Raw genomic sequence first — 22147 nt, 5'->3', positions numbered from 1 at the left:
TCTTCTGCCAAGTTGTTAAAGGGGTAGTCCAGGTTTTTACCATTGAGGAGCTATCCTTCAGCTAGGACATCTATAGCCGATTAGTAGGCATCCACCACTTGGGATCCTCTGGCCCACCATCAGCGCAGCCGGGCCTGATGTCTACATTGGTGGTCAGGGACGAAAGTGTAATAGGCGACTTTACTTCTGCTGAAATCACTGCGAGCGATGTCTCCCTTTACACTTCTGGCTCCTCATTGCAGTCCAAGACAAAGTGTAATAGGAAGCAACACTCCCACTGATTTCAATGGCGGTGAAGCCAAGCGTCTGGCCCGTTGCACTGACAGTGGGCCGAAGGATTAGCTGATCTGTGGGGATCCCAAATGGCAGACCCTCATCCATCAACGTTCGATGACCTATTCTAAACTGTTCTTTTCTTCTGCTACGCTTTCTTTATTTTATCCATTTCTGGAAAAGCTGGGTGCCTTCCAATATGGTGCCCATTACATTTCTCACAGGGAGTTGTAATTTTTTCTGTCCTGGAGTCCTAAAAAGTTAATCGCATATGGAGGAATGCAGTGTCAGAAAAGGCGTTATATAAGCAGACAAGTCAGGGGTCTGGGAAAGCTGGGTGACAACTGGTGCAATATAGCTGATCAACATCAGCTTCACTGTCACAGCATTCACAGTCCAGCTCTATTTCTGGAGCAATCATCATCCCAAGAGACTTTGTGGAACTAAATTATAAGGCAGAGTACGGAAGGTTGGCGGTCCTCCAACGAGTAGCAAGGGATGAGAAGCAGTTTACAAAAGTCTGCTTTCCCTATTGCTGGTGGGCAATGAAAACAGAGCAAAGGGAAGTCTTAGTACAATGACTGGACCTCGAGAGACGTTTAATGGTTTCCATCAGTATCCTGTTTAAATAAATTATTTAGAAATTCATATTTGCTTGGAAAATATGCAGATCTGCACCCCGGGGGGCAACGATGACAAACAGTCCTGAGATGACAGGGGTGGGGTAGTATGGGTGGATACAACGTATAGGAGCAGCTTCTCCATAAACAGGAAAGCAGAATGTCTGATGAGGAGTATAAAGGGCTATTCCGGGCATTTAACACCTTTCAGTACTGATGACTACTGACGAGGTGTGTGGGTGAGGGGGGTGCGTGCTATGGGAGCTATTTTCTATGGCACTTTCAGCTCTGACCCTGAGGGCGGGAGGGAGGAAAATCAGCTGATCACCAGCCGCAGACCCCCGCTTATTAACTACAAATGACCTTTACTGAGGATAGACTCATCGGTATTAACCCCTTAATGACGCGACCCCTTTTTCTTTTTCCATTTTCGCTTTTTCCTCCCCCCTTCAAAAAAAATCGTAACTTCTTTATTTATCCATCGATGTCGCTGTATGAGGGCTTGTTTTTTGCGGGACAAGTTGTATTTTTCAATGGTGCTATTTAAAGTACCATATAATGTACTGAAAAACATTTTAAAAAATTGTAAGCGGAGTAAAAAAAAAACAAAACAAAAAAACACGACATTTCACCATTTTTCAGTGCGTCTTGTTTCTACGGCGCACAAACGCAACAAAAGCTACATGATAACTTTATTCTATGGGTCAGTAAGATTGCTACGATATCAAACTTGTATCTTTTTTTTTTTTTTTTTTTTTTTTTAAACTATGCTACTTTTTTTCCCCCCAAAGACATTTAATTTTTTTCAATTATTTTCTGTCGTCATTTTGTGTGCGCAATAACTTTTATTTTTCCGTCGCCGTAGTTGAGCGAGGGCTCACTTTTTGCGTGATGTCTTGTAGTTTCTGATAGTACCTATTTGGAATAAAAAAAACTTTAACTTTACTTTAAAGTCCTCCTGGGGGACTACAAGCAGCGATGCTTTGATTGCTCGCGCTATAGCATTACGTCATACTACATTCTGACAGGCAGTCTATCAAGCCACCCCACGGGGATGGCTTGATAGGCAGTCTGCTAAGGCATCCCTGGGGCCTTTCTAAAGGTCCCCGGCTGCCATGACACCTGCACGGCTCCCCCGGTCTCCTTTAAACTGAGGACAGGCAGACATGAACATACATGGCATGAAATGATGGGCATTGGGTGAAGCGAAGAGATGTGAGCTTCTGGTGATCAGTAGAGCACGAAAGATTTTCTGCCAAGTTGGAATATCAAACTGGTTTACCAGGTAAGGTCCATACAGGTCAGAAACGAGACCTAACTCTAAGGGCTTATTCACAGGAGTTGATATCAGCCACCGTTTTCACGAATTCAATTCAAGGGTGTATTCAGCTGCAGAAGCAAACCAAAATCTGCATCAAATCAGCTACATGTGAAAGGACCCCAAGGCTAAATTCAGACAGCAGATATCTGCTCAAAAATGAGATGCTTCGGTTCCAAAATCCACAGCCGTGATGTGGATTTCTGCCCTTTATTGGCACTTCAGCTTGCTGCCGATCCGCACACGTGGCACATGGATTTATCACTTTTAAAAGGGCAAATACATGTGCAGATTTTCCCCATGCAAATCCTGCACCAAGAAGTGCCATAGCTTTTTCCCCCCTCTACATGCGAATTTCAAATTCTCGCCATATAGCTACGATGTGCAGATTCCGAATCAAATCCACTGCAAAACACACTGTGAACATACCTTAAGGTCTCATGCACTAAAATCAGCGCCAATTGGCACTTTAAGGCCCAATGCCCTCGGACGGATTTTTGCTGCGGAATTTGTGGCCAGACGCCCGCCACGAATTCCACAGCAATGTCCGTCCATAGCGTGCTATGTTAAAAGATTCTTCCATGCCCACAAGTAGAAAATCACAGCATGCTCTATCTGGTGAAGGAAATTGCACGGACGGCTTCCACTGCAGTTAATGGAAGCCTTTCGATCCACGGCGATTCTAAAGTGTCAATTTTGAAATCGCCCCACGGACTCGCATCATACGCTGCACATGTATGCTGGCCAAGACACTCGCGGCGGATTCAGACATGCGAGTACGTGTCTCTGGCTTGGCACTGGGTCCGATTCCGCTGTGAGATTCCCGACATGGCCGTTGGCATGCGGCCTAAATCAAAGGGCAAAAATTGCACCTTATTAAATCTGCACAGACTCATATAGGGATCTGATACAGAGTATGTACCAATCAAACTTTGTACCAACATGTGCCAGCACACGGAGGTACAGAATCTTCCAACGTTGCCTCCATACCACTGAGAACTAGTGCAGAACCTCGTTAAAGGGGATTTTTTTTCATTCCAGCTTACTTAACTTTATGCAATGTAGAAAAAAAAAAATTGCCACATGGAAACCATCAACAAGTAGGTTGCTCATTCTATATCCAGATCAAGGCTACAGTGGAAAAAAGTTGACAAAATCTGCAATGCGACTGCAATTGATGTTGGATACTATTTTAACTATTCGGCCACGTACTAAGTAAACACAATACTAAAAACTAAAGAGCTCTCGGCAGCAGCTTGCTGACCGTTTCCCTGTACAAGCAGGATTTTTTTTCTACATTCCTACTGCAGACAGCCAGGTCAGATCCCCTGCGAGAATTCTCGCAGTGGGAGCCAACCCGCACCTCTGCAGGGACCAGTGCGGCTCTCACCTGCTCCCGCGGCTCCGGTTCTATGACCTGCTGGCTGCCGCCCAGGCGGCGCGTGCGCAGAGCGGAGCCGGGAGTCACATTTCTGTGCGGGCCTCTACAGAAATAGAACATGCTGCGATTTGTTTTCACGTGGACAAATCACAGCCGTCTGCATAGGATTGCGTTTTGTAATGCAGTGCTATGCAGGTGGGCACTGGCGGAAATTCTGCGGGAAATCCCGCCGCAGAATTTCCACCCGTGTGCAGGGGGCCTAACACATGCTGATGGGTTCCAGTATTACATTGTTTGCAGTTCGAGTATACACATCTGTTTGTAGAATTGCTACACTTTCATTTATGGGATTCCCTCATAAATAACTGTGGGATCCTTCTGTAGGTCATTGCTTCTTCTTACCCCCCTACCCTGACCCAACACAAGTCATACATACCCAGGCGGACAAGGACACGGGATTAGTGACCATAACTGCAGTCTTCATGGTTGGCCCAATGGAAGTGATACGAGCTGCTAAGAAAAACAAATTATAACAGTTTAGTCAAAAAGTTGAATCTGTTCCTGTTTTTAATTACATAAGGCATGTGATATATCTGTATTTGATGATCAAGTACAATTTCCTTTTACAGAAGTGCATGAATAAGTGGAATCTGCTATAAAGGCAAATTAAAGGGAGTGTCCAAGATTTGGAAAACAAGGCAGCATTCTTCCAAATGCAGCGTCAAACCCATCTACAAGTTGTGTCTAGCAAGTACTGCAGGTCAACTCCTTTAAAGGGAGTCACCAGGTTCAAGCTGCATGAACCCAAATAGAAGCGGTGTCCAAAGGGGGCGGAGCCATGCTAAATTCTCCCCACCTGCATCACTTAGATTGACAGTTCTCTCCCCATCCACAAACAGAGAGAGAATTGTCACTCTAAATGATGCAGCTGGCTCCGCCCCCATGACTTAAAGCTCCTCTCGGGCACCATCTTTAAAGTAGTTTTATTTTAACATGCCGCAGCATACATAGGCGCACTTACCTGTCCTGGGTTGATAGCTACAGTACCAGACTCCACCTGTAGACAGCTGGCATATTTTTCTCATCCTGTGTAATGCCTTTAACGCCATACCAGGGGGCACATTACTTCTGCCCTCCAGATTGGGTTGCGGCAGCTATCCATTTCTCAGTTGCGTCTGAGGGTGCGTTCACAGGAGCGAGAGAAAAATCGCCCATATAATTACACCTTTTGCTAACAGGTTGTATTCGCATGCGTTTCGCAATGCACGAAATGCGCGCAATTTTTTCGCCCATGTGAATGCACCCTAAGCCGGACACTGAAAATTCTCACAGCTGCGGGTTGGCTACAACTGTATCCACTCTAGAGCTAAAACACACAAACAGAAGAAATCTCTTGTCCTGACAGGTTGTTACAATGTATCGGTGCAAGTGAAATGTATCCGTCTGTTTAGTCCTCCAGGGTTGTCCGGATTGGCTCATTCACATCTGCGCTGGAGGCTCCATTTGGGGCGCAAATCTATCTTAAAATCCTGTCCGACAAGATGCCAAAGAGCAAAATGGACACCATTATACTCAATGTGGCCCGCCGGTTCAAGCCCCACGGTCACGCATCTGTAAGACCTGTCCATGTGATTGGCGTCATTGTTGTATTGCGCCATTGCGGTATCCCATGGCGAATCTCCGCCGCAGGAGCCGCCGCCTGGCAGCAGGAGCCAGCAGACGGATCTCCACTGTCAGCCATCTCACATGCTGCTATTTGCCGGCCGTCAGCAGAGAATCGCAATGATTCTCCGCTCGTGGACAGGGGGGCCGTCGCTTTCCATAGCAACGCTATTGAAAGCTTTAGACAGCGTGATTCGCTGGCGATTTACCGCCGGCGGAATCACGCCCGTGGACAGGGAGCCTAAGGGTCCGTTCAGCCTCATCTTTAGACGGCGCCATTTGGCCAGGTCCCCGAACGGAGCAGGAAGCCAGAACCCCTGATGCAGAAATGACCCAAAACGCCATCCAAAAATGCATGCATTGCACCGAACATGCCCTGCGCAGCTCGCTGGGCTCAAATGCGGCAATCTATCGGACCTGTCAATTGGGACAAAAAGACTTTAATCAACGACTTTTGATCCGATATCCTTGCTGGATTGTTGAACGTATATGAGCCCAGCGTATAGATATCTGTAGAGCGCTTAACGTAAAAGTGTTCCATTCACAGACAGCAAGCAGAGATCTTGAAATGTCTGGAAAGGGACACAAAAGATACATGCCCAGAAATTAAAGTTTTTGTTTGACAAGACTTCAGCTTTACTCGCGTCCTTGAAGTGACCTTTTTGATCAACTTCTACCATCATTTCAGCTGCTATGGAAACTTCTTAAAAAAGCCGGGTGCCCGCCGATAACGACGCCTTCCAGCTCGCACCCAGCTTTCCCAGAACGGTACGCTTGCCTAAATCAGAAGCAGAGACACGACAGATTGTTGGAGAACTCCTCTGATCTGCTCAGGGAACCCCTGTGGCAACCAAAATGCAGCCATGTTGCCGGTCACCCAGCTTTCCCAGAGATAGATGCCACCAAGGTCGCCGCCCAAAGCAAATCTGCAATCAACAAGAAACGTAAAAACTCTGCGTCCAGGAAGGAAAGGGTTACAGCCGTATCCTCCTCCTCCTCGCCCAGTGCCCTCCCTGCCCCTCCTTGCAGGCTCTCCTGTAAACAGCTTTTAGCTATATTTATAATTGCAAGACAGAAGGGAAGAAAAAGGGGGCATCATGCCAACATTTAACCCCTGCAATGCCACCCTCACCCCAGTGCACCCCCCATGTGTATAAAGGAGGCATAGATGGGCAGTGCATGGCGACATGCAACAGCTTCTCCATGCACAACATGCCTGCAGGTCTGGGCACTGAATGCAGATGCTGCAATACAACAGATTGCAGTTTATAACCAGGAGCTCCCCGGAGCTGCTACTCACCTGCATGCAGCCAGTGTTATGGCCAGCTGCCCCCTCCAGCCTCCCCAGGGGGGCTCCAGCCTCGCCTCTCTGCAGCCCCCCAGCTCTGGCAGCCGCCGTGCACCCTCGTCTGCAGGAGGGAGAGCTGGTGACGCAGCAGCAGTAACGTGACTGTCGCCATTTTTGTGTTTTTATTAAATCTCTCCCAGCCATGTGATGGGAGAAGAAAAAAAAACAAACTTCCGGGTCTCATGACAGGAAAATAACAAAAGGCACATGAGGCGGGGAGGAGGCGCGGCGGCGGGGCTGATACACTGTTATACACATGATTATGAGGTGTTGTTACATTGTAGGGACTTTATTGTTGGGGTTTATAGGGAAATGTCGTCTGACTGGGCACCATTTTATCGTGAGGGATGCCTAGCAACGGGGAGAACAGGCTGGGGCCCCTAGCAACCAATCAGCGTACAGTTTATAGCCCACTGAGGCGGCTAGGAGAACGAAAGTAGCGTCCTGATTGGTTGCTATGGCTTCAAAGCCAGTAGGGTAGAGCGTTTGTCCGTAGCAACCAATCAGATTGCAGTATACATTCTGTCACGATGGCTAAAAGAATAAAAGCAAGAATATGATTGACTGCTGTATCTAACCTGTGTGTGTGAAGCGATACAGACAACTTTGGGATATTGTGTATCCGGTTTGTCGGCCATCCGGAAATTACCGTAAAAATATCACGTCATTCACACGGGTGTATGCAGTTTTATGGCATGAAAAACCCCACCGCTTTCACTGTGTGTGTTTTTTTGTTAATTTCTGGGGGGTTTTTTATGTCCAGTGTAGTGAGCAAACACATCAACATGGTGTCACACGGGCAATAAAATTGCGCGATGCAAGAGCGCGTGATAATGCAGCATTATGAAACCCATGCTTTTCAATGGTTTCCATCACATTTGCGATGTTTTCAATCCTGCGAGAGAGAAGAATCGCGTCATATGTCCTATCTTTTTTCTGCGTTTTTGCTCTTTTTTATCGCCCATGTTTCCCTATGCAGCCTTCGTTTTATCGTATCGCATGAACTTGCGATTTTAGTGCGATGCCTAAGTCCTATTGTGTTACTCAGGAGAAAACCGCGAGCGGCAGCGATGTGTTTGTGAGAGAAAGCAGCACCGACGCTCAAAAATCGTGTGAACAAAGATATCGCGATCGCCCTTGTGAAACTACCTTCACTTGGTGCAAACAGGGGAACACAGTAAATGTAACCGCTCTGCGCCACGGGCCGGGGTCACGGGAGCGAATCTCGCCGTGGGCCGCCTGCAAAGGGCATGCAGCAAGCATGTAATAATATTGCGTACTTGCAGTGCGCTGTCAATCGCCACGTACTATCTTAACGTGTGTGAGCGCAGAATACACACCAAGATAGAGCATGCTGCTATTTTTCTTGCGTGCGTGTTTCGCACCAGTGGCAACATGGCCACCTATGCACCTAAAACCCGCGTACGTGATTCGCTGTGACCATATGCTCACACACAGGCGTATTTTTGCAGGGTTTAGCGGGTGTTTTCAACGCTGCACTAAACCACCTTTCACTTCAATGGAGCCTCTCCGATGAGCGTTTTAGCGCAGCGTTCTTAACACGCTAAAATGAACGCTCAATATCCTATTTTCAGTGTTGCAGCGCGTTTGACTTACTGCATCGCCCGTTGACATGAATGGGGTGCGTTAAAAATGCGGGGTGCAGAGTGTTTATAGCGTTTTTAACGTGTTTCACCTTCAAATCCGCAGTCCATCTGCAATTATATTTGCGGATGCGCCGCGGATCGTCCATACCCATTGACTTCTATTGAGCCCGTCCGCACGGAATCCGCAATGTGATTTGTTTTCCGCCCCAAACGGTCCGCAAATCAAATCCACATGCTTAAATTCAGTGCTTCCCTACAGGCACTTTGAGTTGTGGATCTTCCGCACGGGTGACCAATGCGGATTCTGCAAATCAAATTCCGCCCGTAGACATTGCGCCTAAGCATTTTCCATTGACTTCAGTGGGTGACATCACATCGCACTCGCAGGCACATCGCTCGTGTGAATGAATCCATTCTAAAAAATAGATTTCGTATTTGCGCACGTTTTGTGCGATACGTGCAAAGCTCACGTGTGAACATCACTCATGTGAATAAACCCTAATAGCCGGGAATGGTACTGGATACAATAATGCTGCTTCCACTTCTCTGTCCACAGGACATCTGTCTAAGGAGTGGGCTCACCATCAATCCGGGAACCGTAAGAGACCCAGGTGAAGCAGGCACCGCGAGAAGGGAAATAGGTAGAACTCAGGTAATGTACTAGTCAGAATAAGTGGAGAATAAACCCTTGTGCTGTGAGCTCCCCCTAGTGGTGTCTACGAGTAGCCAGAATAAGTCGAGAGGGGGGGTTTCTATGGAAAGCAATCCAAGTTAGCATATAAAACAGCCATGATCCACCAGGAAGCCCACCAATCCATAAAAAGACTATAATCCTATAAGCTATAATAGGATCAGTGGGAGTGGTGTCTTCCATTACACCTCTGCAGACGTGCAACTTCTCTGCGCTGACAGCTGGCTGGAGGATCAGCAGCGATCCAGAGCGGCAGACCCCCACCAATCAAGTATGGATGATATCCTAAATACCGGAATACCTGTTTAAATAATAAAATCTTTCTACTGCCAATAAGGCTATATGAATTTATTATATGGTTTATGGAAGCTGTATAAACCCATATGCTGTGAGCTCCCCCTAGTGGTGTCTACCAGTAGCCAGAATTTTTTCATCTATAGTTGTGTGAAGGAATGTAGGAGGTTCAGAGCGCTGTATCAGAAAATCAGATCCAACCCTATTATAAATGTTTAACCTATTTAATTTAATTTAATTGAGCTTCTAAAAATGTATGACCTATGCAGAGGATAGGTCATTAATAGCTTACTTGCAGGGGTCAGCCTCCCGGGCCTCCAGTCGATCAGCTGTTCGCCCAGCTGCTCATGCCTTGTATGAAGCAGGAGCAGATAGAGCTGTACATTGTGCAGTGGACCAGTGTGGTATTGCAGGCACAGCTCCCATTCACTTCAATACGAACTGGGCCTGCAATACCACTTTGGGCCACTGCCATTATATAGCGCTGTCTGATTCCCCCGCCATATACCAAAACATTTTTTTTAATTAAAGAGGTGGCAAACCACTTTAAAGGGAAACTGTCACGTCCCCACAGGACCATAAACTAAGTTATGGTGCTGTTAGAGGAGCTGTTGTACTTTTTATACTCACCCGCGATCCAGCAGTGTCCCATCTCTAAAGTTGGTGCACGGTATGAAAATTGAACTCTTTTCAGAGTCCTATGCGCACTCTCTCCCATAGACTTGTATAGGAGAGAGCACCCATGGGACTTTTTTGAAAAGAGTCAGATTTTCGTGCGCCGCCGGGACGTCAGAAGGGGACGCCGCTGATGCAGGTGAGCAGAAAAATACCTGACTCCTTGTCACATCATCTAATAGCACCAGAACTTAGTTTATGATGCCGTGAGGACGCGATAGGCGCCCTTTAAATTATAGGTACTTTCTTTGTGCCCTAAACTATTTTGATTAACCCCTTCACTATCCTAAAATGCATGCAATGTTTTTGTCTTCTCCTGTCTGATTTGTAACCTTCACATGCTCTGAACGTTATATGGAGATTTGTCACGCTGAAGGGGGGAAGGGAAGAATCAGATCCTCACAGATATTGCTTAAATTGTAACACCATCTGTTTCCTTTCCTGCTTTATTTAAGGGGACAGTAAAGAAAGAGATGATTCAAGGACATGTGCACGGAGTGGAGGCACGTGCAGGCAATCAGAAGTTAAAGCAGCAGCCAAAAACTTGGTAACTATGGTTTTTAGTTACTCCTGAAAGTATCTTGAGTTAATGTCTTGCTGTAGTGGCGGTTTTAGCAAAAATGATAACAGGAAGTGCAGCCATAGTGACCATTCTCAGTATGTCAGCAGATTGTACGATGCTGCAGAAAAAGTTGGTGCTTTAAGCCGCCTGCGCATGAACGGATTTGCATTGCGGAATCCACGGTCGGCGTCCACACCGCGGGTCTGCAGCAACAGCTGTTCATAGCATGCTGTGGGGAATCGATTCTTCCGGCAGGCTTCTGGAAACCAATTGCGGTTTTTGCGAGTGGAGGAAAAATTGCAGCATGCTCTATTTTCGTTATTGAAGTCAATAGAGATCGTCCATCCCGCAGGTCGTCTGCAATTGGCATTGCGGACAGCTCGCGGATTCTGTGTCATCGCCTTGTGACGACGCATGAAAGCTAAACATTAGAAAAAAATCGGTACTGCGCATGTCTGCTGGTGGCTCACCGCAGGCATCCGCGGTTCAGAGAAAAGAAGAAAAAGATGGTATGCGCGGATGCCGGCTGCTGCCAGAGTCGGATTCCCGCTTGCGGAATCTGACCCGTTCCTAAATTACTATTATCAGAATTCACTTTCTGTTGTCACATTGCTTTACACAAAACAAAATAGAATTCGCTTCTAATTAATTAATTTAAGACAACCCCTAGGCTGGGTTCACACAGGGCGTAATTGCTGTGCAATTTCAGTGCAGACTTTCTGCGCGGAAATTCCGCCCTCGGCTTTAGGGCGGCTTCAGACGACCATATGTCGGATGGGTTTTCATATGTCAGAGGCTGGAAAAGCAGGAAGTAGCGTACTGAGCTCCCGCCACTTCTCCACCCCTTGCCACTATTTGCAATGGGAGGAGGCGTGGGGGGGTAACGTTCCGGAACTTAGCTCTGCCCCTTCCCGTTGCAAATAGTGGAGAGGGGGCAGGAGCTCAGTGCACTGCTCCTGGCTCTTCCAGCGTCCTCCCCCTGCAGAGAGGGACACCGTATATCGTCCGGGCGTGAAAACCCAGCTGATATACGGTTGTCGGAATAAGCCCTTAATCCTGGGATTAGCCAGCAAAGTGGACGAGATTTGCAAAATCGAAGCTGCACTGAAATTGACATGCCATGCGGAATTCAAAGACGTGGCATGTCAATTCTTTCCCCTTTTCCGCAATGGCCTCTCTCCTCTCTATGGGGAGAGATGGCCACAGCAGAATGCAGGCGGTGAAGCTGCTCCAAAATCTGCAGTGAAAGGCCGCAAAGCTGCATTCCTTCAGAGGAAATCTTGCGGAATTTCTGTACGGCTGTGAACCCAGCCTTCTGTTATAGGTGAAAATCCTCTTTAGGGCTTATTCAGACGACCGTATATCGGCCGGGTATTCACGCTGGCTGATATACGGCGTCCCTCTCTGCAGGGGGAGGAGGCTGAAAGAGTCGGGAGCAGTGCACTGAGCTCCCGCCCCTCTCTGCCTCCTCTCCGCCCCTCGGCACTATTTGCAATGAGAGGGGGTGGGGCTAAGTTCCGGAAATTAGCTTCACCTCCGTCCCGCCTCCCCTCATTGCAAATAGTGCAGAGGGGCGGAGATGGGGCGGGAGCTCAGAGCACTGCTCCCGGCTCTTCCAGCCTCCTCCCCCTGCAGAGAGGGACGACGTATATCGGCCGGCGTGAATATGCTCCCGGCTCGATTATTGCAACTCGTTGCTGATCGGCCTCCCCTGCACCAGACTCTACCCTCTCCAATCCATCCTAAATGCGGCAGCCTGGCTCATCTTCCTGTCCAGCCGCTACTCGGACGCCTCTGCCCTGTGCCGGTCACTGCACTGGCTGCCCGTTAAATACAGAATTCAATTTAAACTCGCTACCTTCATCCACAAAACCCTCCACAGCGCAGCACCTCCCTATATTGCCTCCCTTATCACAATCCATCACCCAGCCCGGGCTCTCCACTCTGCTAACGAAACCAGACTGAGCGCCCCTTTAATTCGAATTTCTCATTCCCGCCTCCAAGACTTCTCCAGAGAAGCACCTGTCCTCTGGAACGCACTACCAAAGGCTACCCGAGCAATCCAGGACTCGCAGAACTTCAGGCGTGCTCTAAAAACACACCTCTTCAGGGAGGCATACCGCATTCCCTAAACAAACCCCTCTGTATGCCACCTGATAACATGCTCCCTGACCTACTGACTGTAATCCCTGCTAGCCATCATAAACCGCTCCTGCAGTCATACTGATTCTGCCGTCACACAGCTAAATGTCTGACCATTGTCTGTGTATAGCATCCCTCACTCTCCACCTCGCCATACAGTGCACATCTCCAGCCCCTTTACCTTCTGTATCACCCCACTATTCGTAGGATGTAAGCTCGTTGGAGCAGGACCCTCACCCCTATTGTTTTCATCATCTGATTACTATGTAACCGTGGTTCTGTAATGTTTGTACTTTTGTCTTTCTGTATTCCCCCTGTCTATGTAAGAGCTGCGGAATATGTTGGCGCTATATAAATAAAGTTTATTATTATATACGGTCGTCTGAATAAGCCCTTAGGCTAATTTCACATGGGCGAGTAATGGGCCCAATATTGCGATGTCTCCAACAAAAACGCCTCTCATCACTTCAGGAAAATAGCGATCCTCCGGCACAGCTGATCAATGAGAAACATCACACTCGCATGCACCTCGCACACCATCCGATGTTTTTATGCAGCCCTCTTGAAAACAATGGATGACGCACTCCGAGGGAATGCCCAAAGACAGGACATGTCTCAACTTTTTTTCCTGTAACCGCAATGCGGGCAAAAAAAAAAAAAATCGCTCCAAGTACATGACCTCATTCAAAAGAATGGGGTTCACAGTCATGCGAAATTTGTGCGTCTCGCAACACACAAATCTCAAACAAATTTTTGGCCTTGGGAAAACGGCCTTAAATGATTTTGCCACAATGGCATCGAGACAGAATTAAATTCTTCATATAAAGCATTAGGGGTCAGAGTTTTTGAGATCTGTCCAGTGAGCTATAAAAGTGTCTAAAACACATAATAAACAATGCACAGAATTTCCTTTATTCCCCGTCATTTGCTTACGTCATAACACACTGAATGACCATTTGGACTTATTTAGACGACCGTATATCGGCTCGGTTTTCACGCCGAGCCGATATACGGTGTCTTTGTCTGCAGGGGAGGAGGAGAGTGGAAGAGCCAGGAGCAGGAACTGAGCTCCCGCCCCCTCTCCGCCCCTTGCCACTATTTGCAATAGGTCCCACTGCTTAGCTCTGCCCCATCCCACTCCGCCCATTGCAAATAGTGGTGAGAGGCGGGAGCGCAGTTCCTGCTCCTGGCTCTTCCATCCTCTCCCTGCAGACAAGGACACCATGTATCGGCTCGGCGTGAAAACCGAGCCGATATACGGTCGTCTAAATAAACCCTTTTATTGGAGACTAGTAGTGCGTTGGACCTCCTTTGGCCTTCAGAACTGCAGCAATTAGAGTTTCTTGCAGCTGTTCGTAATTAGCTGGAGGTCCCAACATGTTCTGACCAGCTGAGAGGAAGGGGCGATTGATTTATGCTGCTTGTGCCAAATTCTGACCTCCAGTCAGCAATATACAACAGAAATCTGGATTCATCTGACAAGGTGCTGTTTTTACACTCTTTTGCCCACCGGAGCCTTGCATTTCTCTTAGATACAGGTCATCTGCCGTTATAGCCCATCTGTGTTACTCCCAATGCACACGGGCATATTTGCATTGCGGAATCCGGAGCGGGTATCCGCCTCCAGATTCTGCAGCAAATACTGCCCATTGACATGCTATAGAAAATCGCTTTTCCATGTCTACGAGCGGAAATTAATTCTGATTTCCCGCTCACAGAGGGAAAATCACAGCATGTCCTATTTTGGTGTGGATTCCAAGTGGATGGCTTCCATAGAAGTCAATGGAAGCCATCCGATCCGCGTCATCACCTAGCGACGGCACAGTGTCATCTGTACTGCGCATGTGCATCAGCACACCATCCGGCACATCCGCATTACAGATAAAGAACACTGCAGACAGGTAAGCAGGGGTCACCAGCCAGCCACTGGGTCGGATTCCACTGCGGGATCCCACATGCGGAATCCAACCTGGCCGTGCGCATTCAGCCTTAAGGGATGACGAGTTGTAAGTTCTGATGTGTTAGTTGGAGCACCAGTGTTGTATTTGGCTACAATATGCTTGACTGTGCAGTTCTGGTTCATCAGAATGATTCCTGACATCCTCCTCTGACCCCTTTTAATGACATGTTGATTACGTCCAGAGGATTCGCTTCGCTGCATGTCTTTCCTCGATCATACTGTTCACACAGCTACTCGAGAAAACCCAACAACGTTGGCAATGTCACACTCGCCCATATGAATACAGCCTTAGGGCTTATTTACACGAACGTATATCAGCTGCCGTTTGCACGACCGGCCAATATACGCTACCATCTGATGCATTGGATTCCAATGCATCAGATCACACAGACGTATTGCTGCGGTGTAAAAGCGCCTGGATGGGTAAAATATATTAGCTTGGAGTTGAGCTCACACGGGATTGTCTAAGCTACACACTTGTATCTCTCAAGCTCTCAGTTGGGGTAAGTATTGGGTCTGTACGGATTTTCAGCCTTTGAACAGAAACAAGAATGTTCACAATTTTTGTTGGTAAGCAGCGATCTTGTAAATGGGGAAGAATTGAAACACAAAGTATATCCAAACGTTGCAGAAAATGTCATTACACAATGATTATAGTTTAGTTACATAAAGCCTTACAAAAAATGTAAAAAAACGACACAGTTTGCAACAAATTACAGTAAATTGTATCCAAAATGCATTTCAGCTGTTTAGACATTGTCCACTTGGTGGCACCAAAGAGCTGTAGTTTAATCTTCCATAGTCCTATGTTTTTGTGAGAAGCATTGAGACTACATCTCCCAGAAGGCCTTGCAGCGGGGCGTCTGAGTCTCCACAATGAATTGTGCAGAATTCTTTGCTGCTGATGTGTGAGGGAGCAGCCTGCGCTGGGCGTCGTGTCCCTCCTGTGCCTCAGACAATCCTCTCCCTTAAAGGCTCCCAGCCTGGACCTGGAACATGTAATGTAGGAATTCCTCCTGCTGCTTTCTCGCCATATTGCAGGATATAGAGGAAACCAGGAGGTGAGTTGGGACTTTGCAAATTGCAAACACAAGGATGTTGTGTCTCAGCTCAGCCTTATATTCTCTGGCTGTCAACGAAAGCTGCAAAGTGCAAAAAGGAAGGCTCCTTAGGGTGGCACTAGAGAATTGTAATATTAGTTAATGCCATTATCGGCTGCGCTGTGACCGTACGCACCAGTTGCGTTGTATTTAGCAAGTCGTATAAATTAAGAATAAAGCTGATATTAAGGATATGAGAAGACTCGTTGTAGCAGAAACGGGAAATCTGTTGATGTGGTCAGCTGTACTTACGGATCTATGGAAATTTTGGCGTCCTGTTGCTTTAAGAAAATGTGTGTAGTGTTGTATTGCATCCGATTGGTGGTCTGCAACCTACAGTTTACAGATCATGCCGAGAGCCATACTTTTCACAATAGCTGGAGAGCCACGGGTTGCATACAGAGGTCGGGCATGCTTGGAGTTGCAGTGTCGCAACAGCTAGGAAGCTACAAGTTGCAGGCAGTGCTGGGAATTGTAGTGTCACATCAGCCAGGGAACTACAACTTGCTATCAGGTCATGCTGGCAGTTGTAGTGTCTCAACAGCCAGAGAGCCGCAAGTTACATGCAGCTACTAGGCTGTGCTAGGAGCTCGGGTGTCACAAAAGGTTGCAGACCAGTACATTGCAAATAGTTTACAGACATTAATAGATATTGATTTCTTAGCTTCTTAGTTTCCAATTTTTATAATAGCCTAGGTCGAGTCACTTTAATTTGGAGTGGAAGGGGTTAATTTAATTTAAGGGTTTTGTTGGCATCTTAAGAGGGGCCGGGACAGAGCAGGAGGCTGTAACCAAATATTTTTTCCCGATTGGTCCTTTTACAGATCCTCAGCAGAGTTGGATTTCCAGAAGTACAAACACCCCTTCTGATGGCGTCCAAACTTTTGAGAGCTGTCATTCTTGGACCACCGGGATCTGGCAAAGGGACCGTGTGCCATAGGATCGCCAAGAACTTTGGGCTGCAGCATCTGTCCAGCGGTGATTTCTTGAGGCAGAACATCCGATCCAACACTGGTAAGATAATGCTCCCTGCAGATTTCTCCTGAGCACAATGCAGTGGAGGCAGTAACCGTTCTCTGCTATAACCTATGTATTATTAATGAGCTGCTACATATGGCAGAAGGAAACCGATACAATATGTGGATCTGTAAAAAGCACTGCTATGAGAGGAACTGGATACTAGGTGCTGTGATGACTGCGAGCCATAGCGTGGATACTGTTAAACCCATTGCAGATACATAGATTCATTCACAGACAGACAGACGGATATTTAGATAATATATTGATACATAGATGAGCAACTTCTCACCCAGTGTAAACAGGCAGTCTGTCATCTATGAAGGACTGCCTGTTCACAGTGAATGGAGGTGGGTGGGGAGAAGAGATGTCCAGCGAGCTCTGCCTACATTTACTGAACAACTATCGCTACTGCCTGAAAGCACATGTATGATAAGGGCCCTCTCACACGGAAGAACAGTTATCCCAGCGATATTAGGTGCTGTGCTATTATATAGGAGCAATCATCGCTCAGTGAATGGAGGCAGAGTGGGCTTATGCGTCCATCAGTCGTCCTATATAAAGCCACTGTAAGAGTACGTACATAGATAGATATGGAACATGTAGGAGATATTTAGTGGGTGCTCCTTTTACAATGAAAATAATACATACTATCTTCTTCACAACCGTCTACGGTTACAAGCACTCGTAGTGGCACAGTAAGCTTGATGGTTGTAGGTCACACTAGGTGGGACAAAACACTTGAACTTTGCAGAACTTAAAGGGCTTGTCCCCCAAAAATAGAATCACCTATCCACAGGATAGGCGCTAAGTACTATATCGGTGGGGATCTGACCACTAGTACCCCCACTGACCACAAGAATGAGGGTCTCAAGAGTCCCCATATAATTGGAGTGCTGGTCACATGCACACTACCTCTCCATTTATCTCTGTAAGACTGCCAGAGATAGCCGAGACCCATAGAAATGATTGAATGAACCAACTTGATCCTTCTAACAAGCCCTAAAGCAGCTGTAGTGGCCATATGAAGAGAAAGATGAGCTCATTAGTGTAGTAGAGCTGACTTTGCTCTACGTTTGTCTATTGTGATGTGTTCTCTGCGGCACTATAGAAAAAGCTTTTGAGTTCGCTTAGGCTGGGCTCACACTGGGCGGATTTGCCGCGGAAATTCTGTCCAGTGTTTTGTCGTGGCAAATCCGCCTGCGGCCGCTAATCCCTGTATTAGCCAGCCATGTGGACGAGAGTTCTCAGATTTCTCGTCCACACGGGACGGTGGATCCACAGCGGCAAAGGCGAAAGAAGCCAGCACTGTGGCGCGGATTAAACCAGCCGCAGCATGTTCATTTTTTTATTCTTCCGCTGCGGCCGCGCTCTCCTCAACTGTCATGTTGAAAATGACCAGGTCAATGACAAGTTCAGCTCTGCAGCTGCATCTGTAGATCCCCATACCGCTGTGCAGTTGTTATAAGAGTCTTTTGGGTGCTTTCACATTTGCAGGATTATTCTGCAAGAATGTTGCAAAACTTGCGTTCTTGCAGAATGTTCATAAACAAACTCCACACTGATCATGTGCAGATTTTGATGCAGAATGAAAATGGCAGAATTCTGCAGACAATTCTGTATCAAATTCTGCGTTTAGACATGTGGATTTTGGTGCAGAATTTCACCAAATTCTGTGACGTTCACGCGGAGTAACTCTGCCTGTATGAGAACACTCTTAAATATCTCAGACCAATCGGGCCTGAACACTGTGGTTGGTGTCTTCAGAGAATGTTGCTCTCCCAAGGTCATCTCCACCTAAATCCTTGCTAGTCCTGTTTACCGCATGCTGTCCTGTGTTTCTCCTGCAACCACCAGGCCTCGCCTCCCGCCTTTATACTGCTGCTGTCTGATCTTGGTGAGATATAACCACTGTAAAGTTACACGGCTGTAAACGCAGCATTGTGCGAGGGTGCATTCACAAGTGCGAGTACGATATCGCTAAGCGAAACTCAGACCGCTATCACGCGCTATAATTGCAATTCTGGGTGCGAGCGTGATGCAGTTTTGCTTAAACACATTGCATCTATGTACTTACGATTTTTCAATCACGTTGTTCATGCATGTTAAAAAGTTGCAAGTGCTTCTACTAGTTTTTTCACTCCTTTTTATTTTTTAATGAACCCACAGGAGATAATGGGTGATTCCTGTCGAGGAATCGCCCCCAAGTAAGATATGCAGTGAATAAACACATTCATTTCAATGTGCAAGTTTTGTCCATATTGGTATCGAACGGAACTCATGTGTGAAAATAGTTATATTCTTGTACGTAGGGGGCAGTATTATAGTAGTTATATTCTTGTACATAGGGGGCAGTATTATAGTAGTTATATTCCAGTACATAGGGGGCAGTATTATAGTAGTTATATTCTTGTACATAGGGGGGCAGTATTATAGTAGTTATATTCTTGTACATAGGGGCAGTATTATAGTAGTTATATTCTTGTACATAGGGGGCAGTATTATAGTAGTTATATTCTTGTACATAGGGGGCAGTATTATAGTAGTTATATTCCTGTACATAGGGGGCAGTAATATAGTAGTTATATTCTTGTACATAGGGGGCAGTATTATAGTAGTTACATTCTTGTATGTAGTAGGGAGTATTGTAGTAGTTATATTCCTGTACATAGGAGGCAGTATTATAGTAGTTATATTCTTGTACATAGGAGGCAGTATTATAAGTTATATTCTTGTACATAGGGGGTAGTATTACAGTAGTTACATTCTTGTATGTAGGGGGCAGTATTATAGTAGTTACGATCTTGTATGTAGGGGGCAGTATTATAGTAGTTACATTCTTGTATGTAGGGGGCAGTATTATAGTAGTTACGTTCTTGTATGTAGGGGGCAGTATTATAGTAGTTACATTCTTGTACGTAGGGGGCAGTATTATAGTAGTTACATTCCTGTACGTAGGAGGCAGTATTATAGTAGTTATATTCCTGTACGTAGGGGGTAGTATTATAGTAGTTATATTCTTGTACGTAGGGCACAGTATTATAGTAGTTATATTCTAGTACGTAGGGGGCAGTATTATAGTAGTTATATTCTAATACGTAGGGGGCAGTATTATAGTAGTTATATTCTAGTACGTAGGGGGCAGTATTATAGTAGTTATATTCTAGTACGTAGGGGGCAGTATTATAGTAGTTATATTCTAGTACGTAGGGGGCAGTATTATAGTAGTTATATTCTAGTACGTAGGGGGCAGTATTATAGTAGTTATATTCTAGTACGTAGGGGGCAGTATTATAGTAGTTATATTCTAGTACGTAGGGGGCAGTATTATAGTAGTTATATTCTAGTACGTAGGGGGCAGTATTATAGTAGTTATATTCTCGTACGTAGGGGGCAGTATTATAGTAGTTATATTCTCGTACGTAGGGGGCAGTATTATAGTAGTTATATTCTCGTACGTAGGGGGCAGTATTATAGTAGTTATATTCTCGTACGTAGGGGGCAGTATTATAGTAGTTATATTCTCGTACGTAGGGGGCAGTATTATAGTAGTTATATTCTCGTACGTAGGGGGCAGTATTATAGTAGTTCTGTTCTCGTACGTAGGGGGCAGTATTATAGTAGTTCTGTTCTCGTACGTAGGGGGCAGTATTATAGTAGTTCTGTTCTCGTACGTAGGGGGCAGTATTATAGTAGTTCTGTTCTCGTACGTAGGGGGCAGTATTATAGTAGTTCTGTTCTCGTACATAGGGGGCAGTATTATAGTAGTTCTGTTCTCGTACGTAGGGGGCAGTATTATAGTAGTTCTGGTCTCGTACGTAGGGGGCAGTATTATAGTAGTTCTGGTCTCGTACGTAGGGGGCAGTATTATAGTAGTTCTGGTCTCGTACGTAGGGGGCAGTATTATAGTAGTCATATTATTGTAATGTAATAAAGAATAATTTTTTTAGCAGGCTGATGACAGACCATCATCATCTGAAAAAGCAGTTAACCATGTTAAAAAATATTTTGTGCCGTGATTGTTGTCCCAGTGATCAGTCATTCAACATTTGTTCAAGCACCAACCTATTTCTAATGCATATGCCATTTTAAGGGCTTTTTAAAGAGCATTAATCACCCAAATGATTGTTTATAGGAATACTGATCTCATCACTGACTGGTATGAACGTTCCAGCGATTACACGACAAACAATAATTTGCCCATTTGTCATTGATTGGATCTTTTATGATGACATAACAATCATTGTTTTTCATATAAACAGGAGATGTTTATATGAATAATCAGCCAAAGTGTTGGACGAGAAAGCTAGTGATAATTTCAACATATAAATGCAGCTAAACAAGCCCTGACCGACTTGCTATATTGTCGACCCCTTTTTTCTAACCCTCTCATTTGCTGCTGTTTGCGCCCCATTTCTTTTTTGTAAGTTCTGGTCTTCCCCATTTTTCTGTTGCTCTGCTGATTGCTATCCACTATCAGGGGGGGGGGGGGGGGGGGGGGGGGGGGGGGGCGTGAAGCAAGCCTAGCATTCTGCCATTAGTTCACTGTCCTGAATTCCATGCCCTTACTTCCATTGCTGCATTGCATTGTCTCTGTTCCAATCAGCAGGGCGGCAGTGTCTGAATGACACTCCTCTACTATCCCAGGACGATTCAGGCATTTAAAGACATTATGGCCCAATGGTCAGTAAATCCACTATAATTTGTGTGTGTAATGTGTGAACACATAGACGCACACTGTAACAGCAAGAGAGCCAGAGGTTGTGGAGATCCTTGTCACAGTGTCTGCAAATCTGTCAGCCTGTATGTGCACAGGAGCTGCCTGTGAAGATAGCCTGTTGCTATGGAAACGTCCTTGTTACTATAGAAGCTCTATACCCAACGACAGAGAAGCTGGATGGGAGACCCCTAGTGGTAGCCGCTTCAAACATGATTTAAAGGGCTTAAGCATCAAAATTTTTAATACAAGTATGTTACAGAAGTGATGAGACTAAAGGCCCATTTAGACACAACGATTATCACTCAAAAGATGTCGCTCAAGCAACTTTTGAGCGATAATCAGAGTCATTTACAGCGCAAGATCATCGCTCAAGATGAACAGTCACCTTGCGCTGCCAGCGGAGGATGCAGAAGACAAGCGGGGTGTCCCTGCTTGTCCTCTGCATCCAGCTGTTCCCCGCTCCGAGCGCCTGGCTGTTATAAAGCCGAGCGCTCCGAGTGGAGGATGCAGAAGACAAGCGGGATGTCCCCACTTTCCTTTTGCATCCAGCTGTTTTCTGCATGGAGCGCCCAGCTGTTATACAGCTGAGCGCCCCGTGCCGGGTATGGAGAACAGAGCTCGATTGCTCTGTTCTTCATACCCAGCTTGTCATCAGGGAGCGGGATACAGCTGAAACAATAGTATCAGCTGTATCCCGCTGTGAATCCCTGATGAGGCTCATCGTCGTCTTTAAGCATGCTGACAGACAACGATGAGCGACGGCATAACGAAAACTGC

At 46.2% G+C, this 22147-nt stretch overlaps 1 protein-coding gene and 1 long non-coding RNA gene across 4 annotated transcripts in view; both read left to right on the top strand.

Annotated features, from left to right (window-relative positions):
* Positions 1-6834: 6834 nt before the first annotated feature.
* On the top strand, positions 6835-10410 carry LOC136620047 (uncharacterized). The gene is made up of 3 exons (XR_010791113.1): positions 6835-6869; positions 8766-8861; positions 10325-10410. It is a non-coding gene; the product is annotated as an uncharacterized lncRNA (long non-coding RNA).
* A 5013-nt stretch (positions 10411-15423) lies between these two features.
* AK4 (adenylate kinase 4) overlaps positions 15424-22147 on the top strand; it is a 74278-nt gene continuing 67554 nt past the window's right edge. Inside the window, exons 1-2 of one of the 3 annotated variants that reach the window (XM_066597679.1) lie at positions 15424-15594; positions 16458-16647. In XM_066597679.1, the coding sequence (XP_066453776.1) occupies positions 16503-16647 (145 nt within the window). In that variant the 5' untranslated portion in view covers positions 15424-15594; positions 16458-16502. Of the gene's footprint in view, positions 15595-15989; positions 16038-16103; positions 16240-16457; positions 16648-22147 lie in introns of those variants that run through there. The other 2 variants (XM_066597680.1, XM_066597681.1) reach the window with 2 other exon arrangements.

The sequence above is a fragment of the Eleutherodactylus coqui genome, chromosome 3 (genome assembly GCF_035609145.1).
Source record: "Eleutherodactylus coqui strain aEleCoq1 chromosome 3, aEleCoq1.hap1, whole genome shotgun sequence".
Taxonomy (NCBI): Eukaryota; Metazoa; Chordata; class Amphibia; order Anura; family Eleutherodactylidae; genus Eleutherodactylus; species Eleutherodactylus coqui.
Note: the sequence above shows the minus strand (reverse complement) of the source record. Positions and strands in the feature narration are given on the sequence as shown.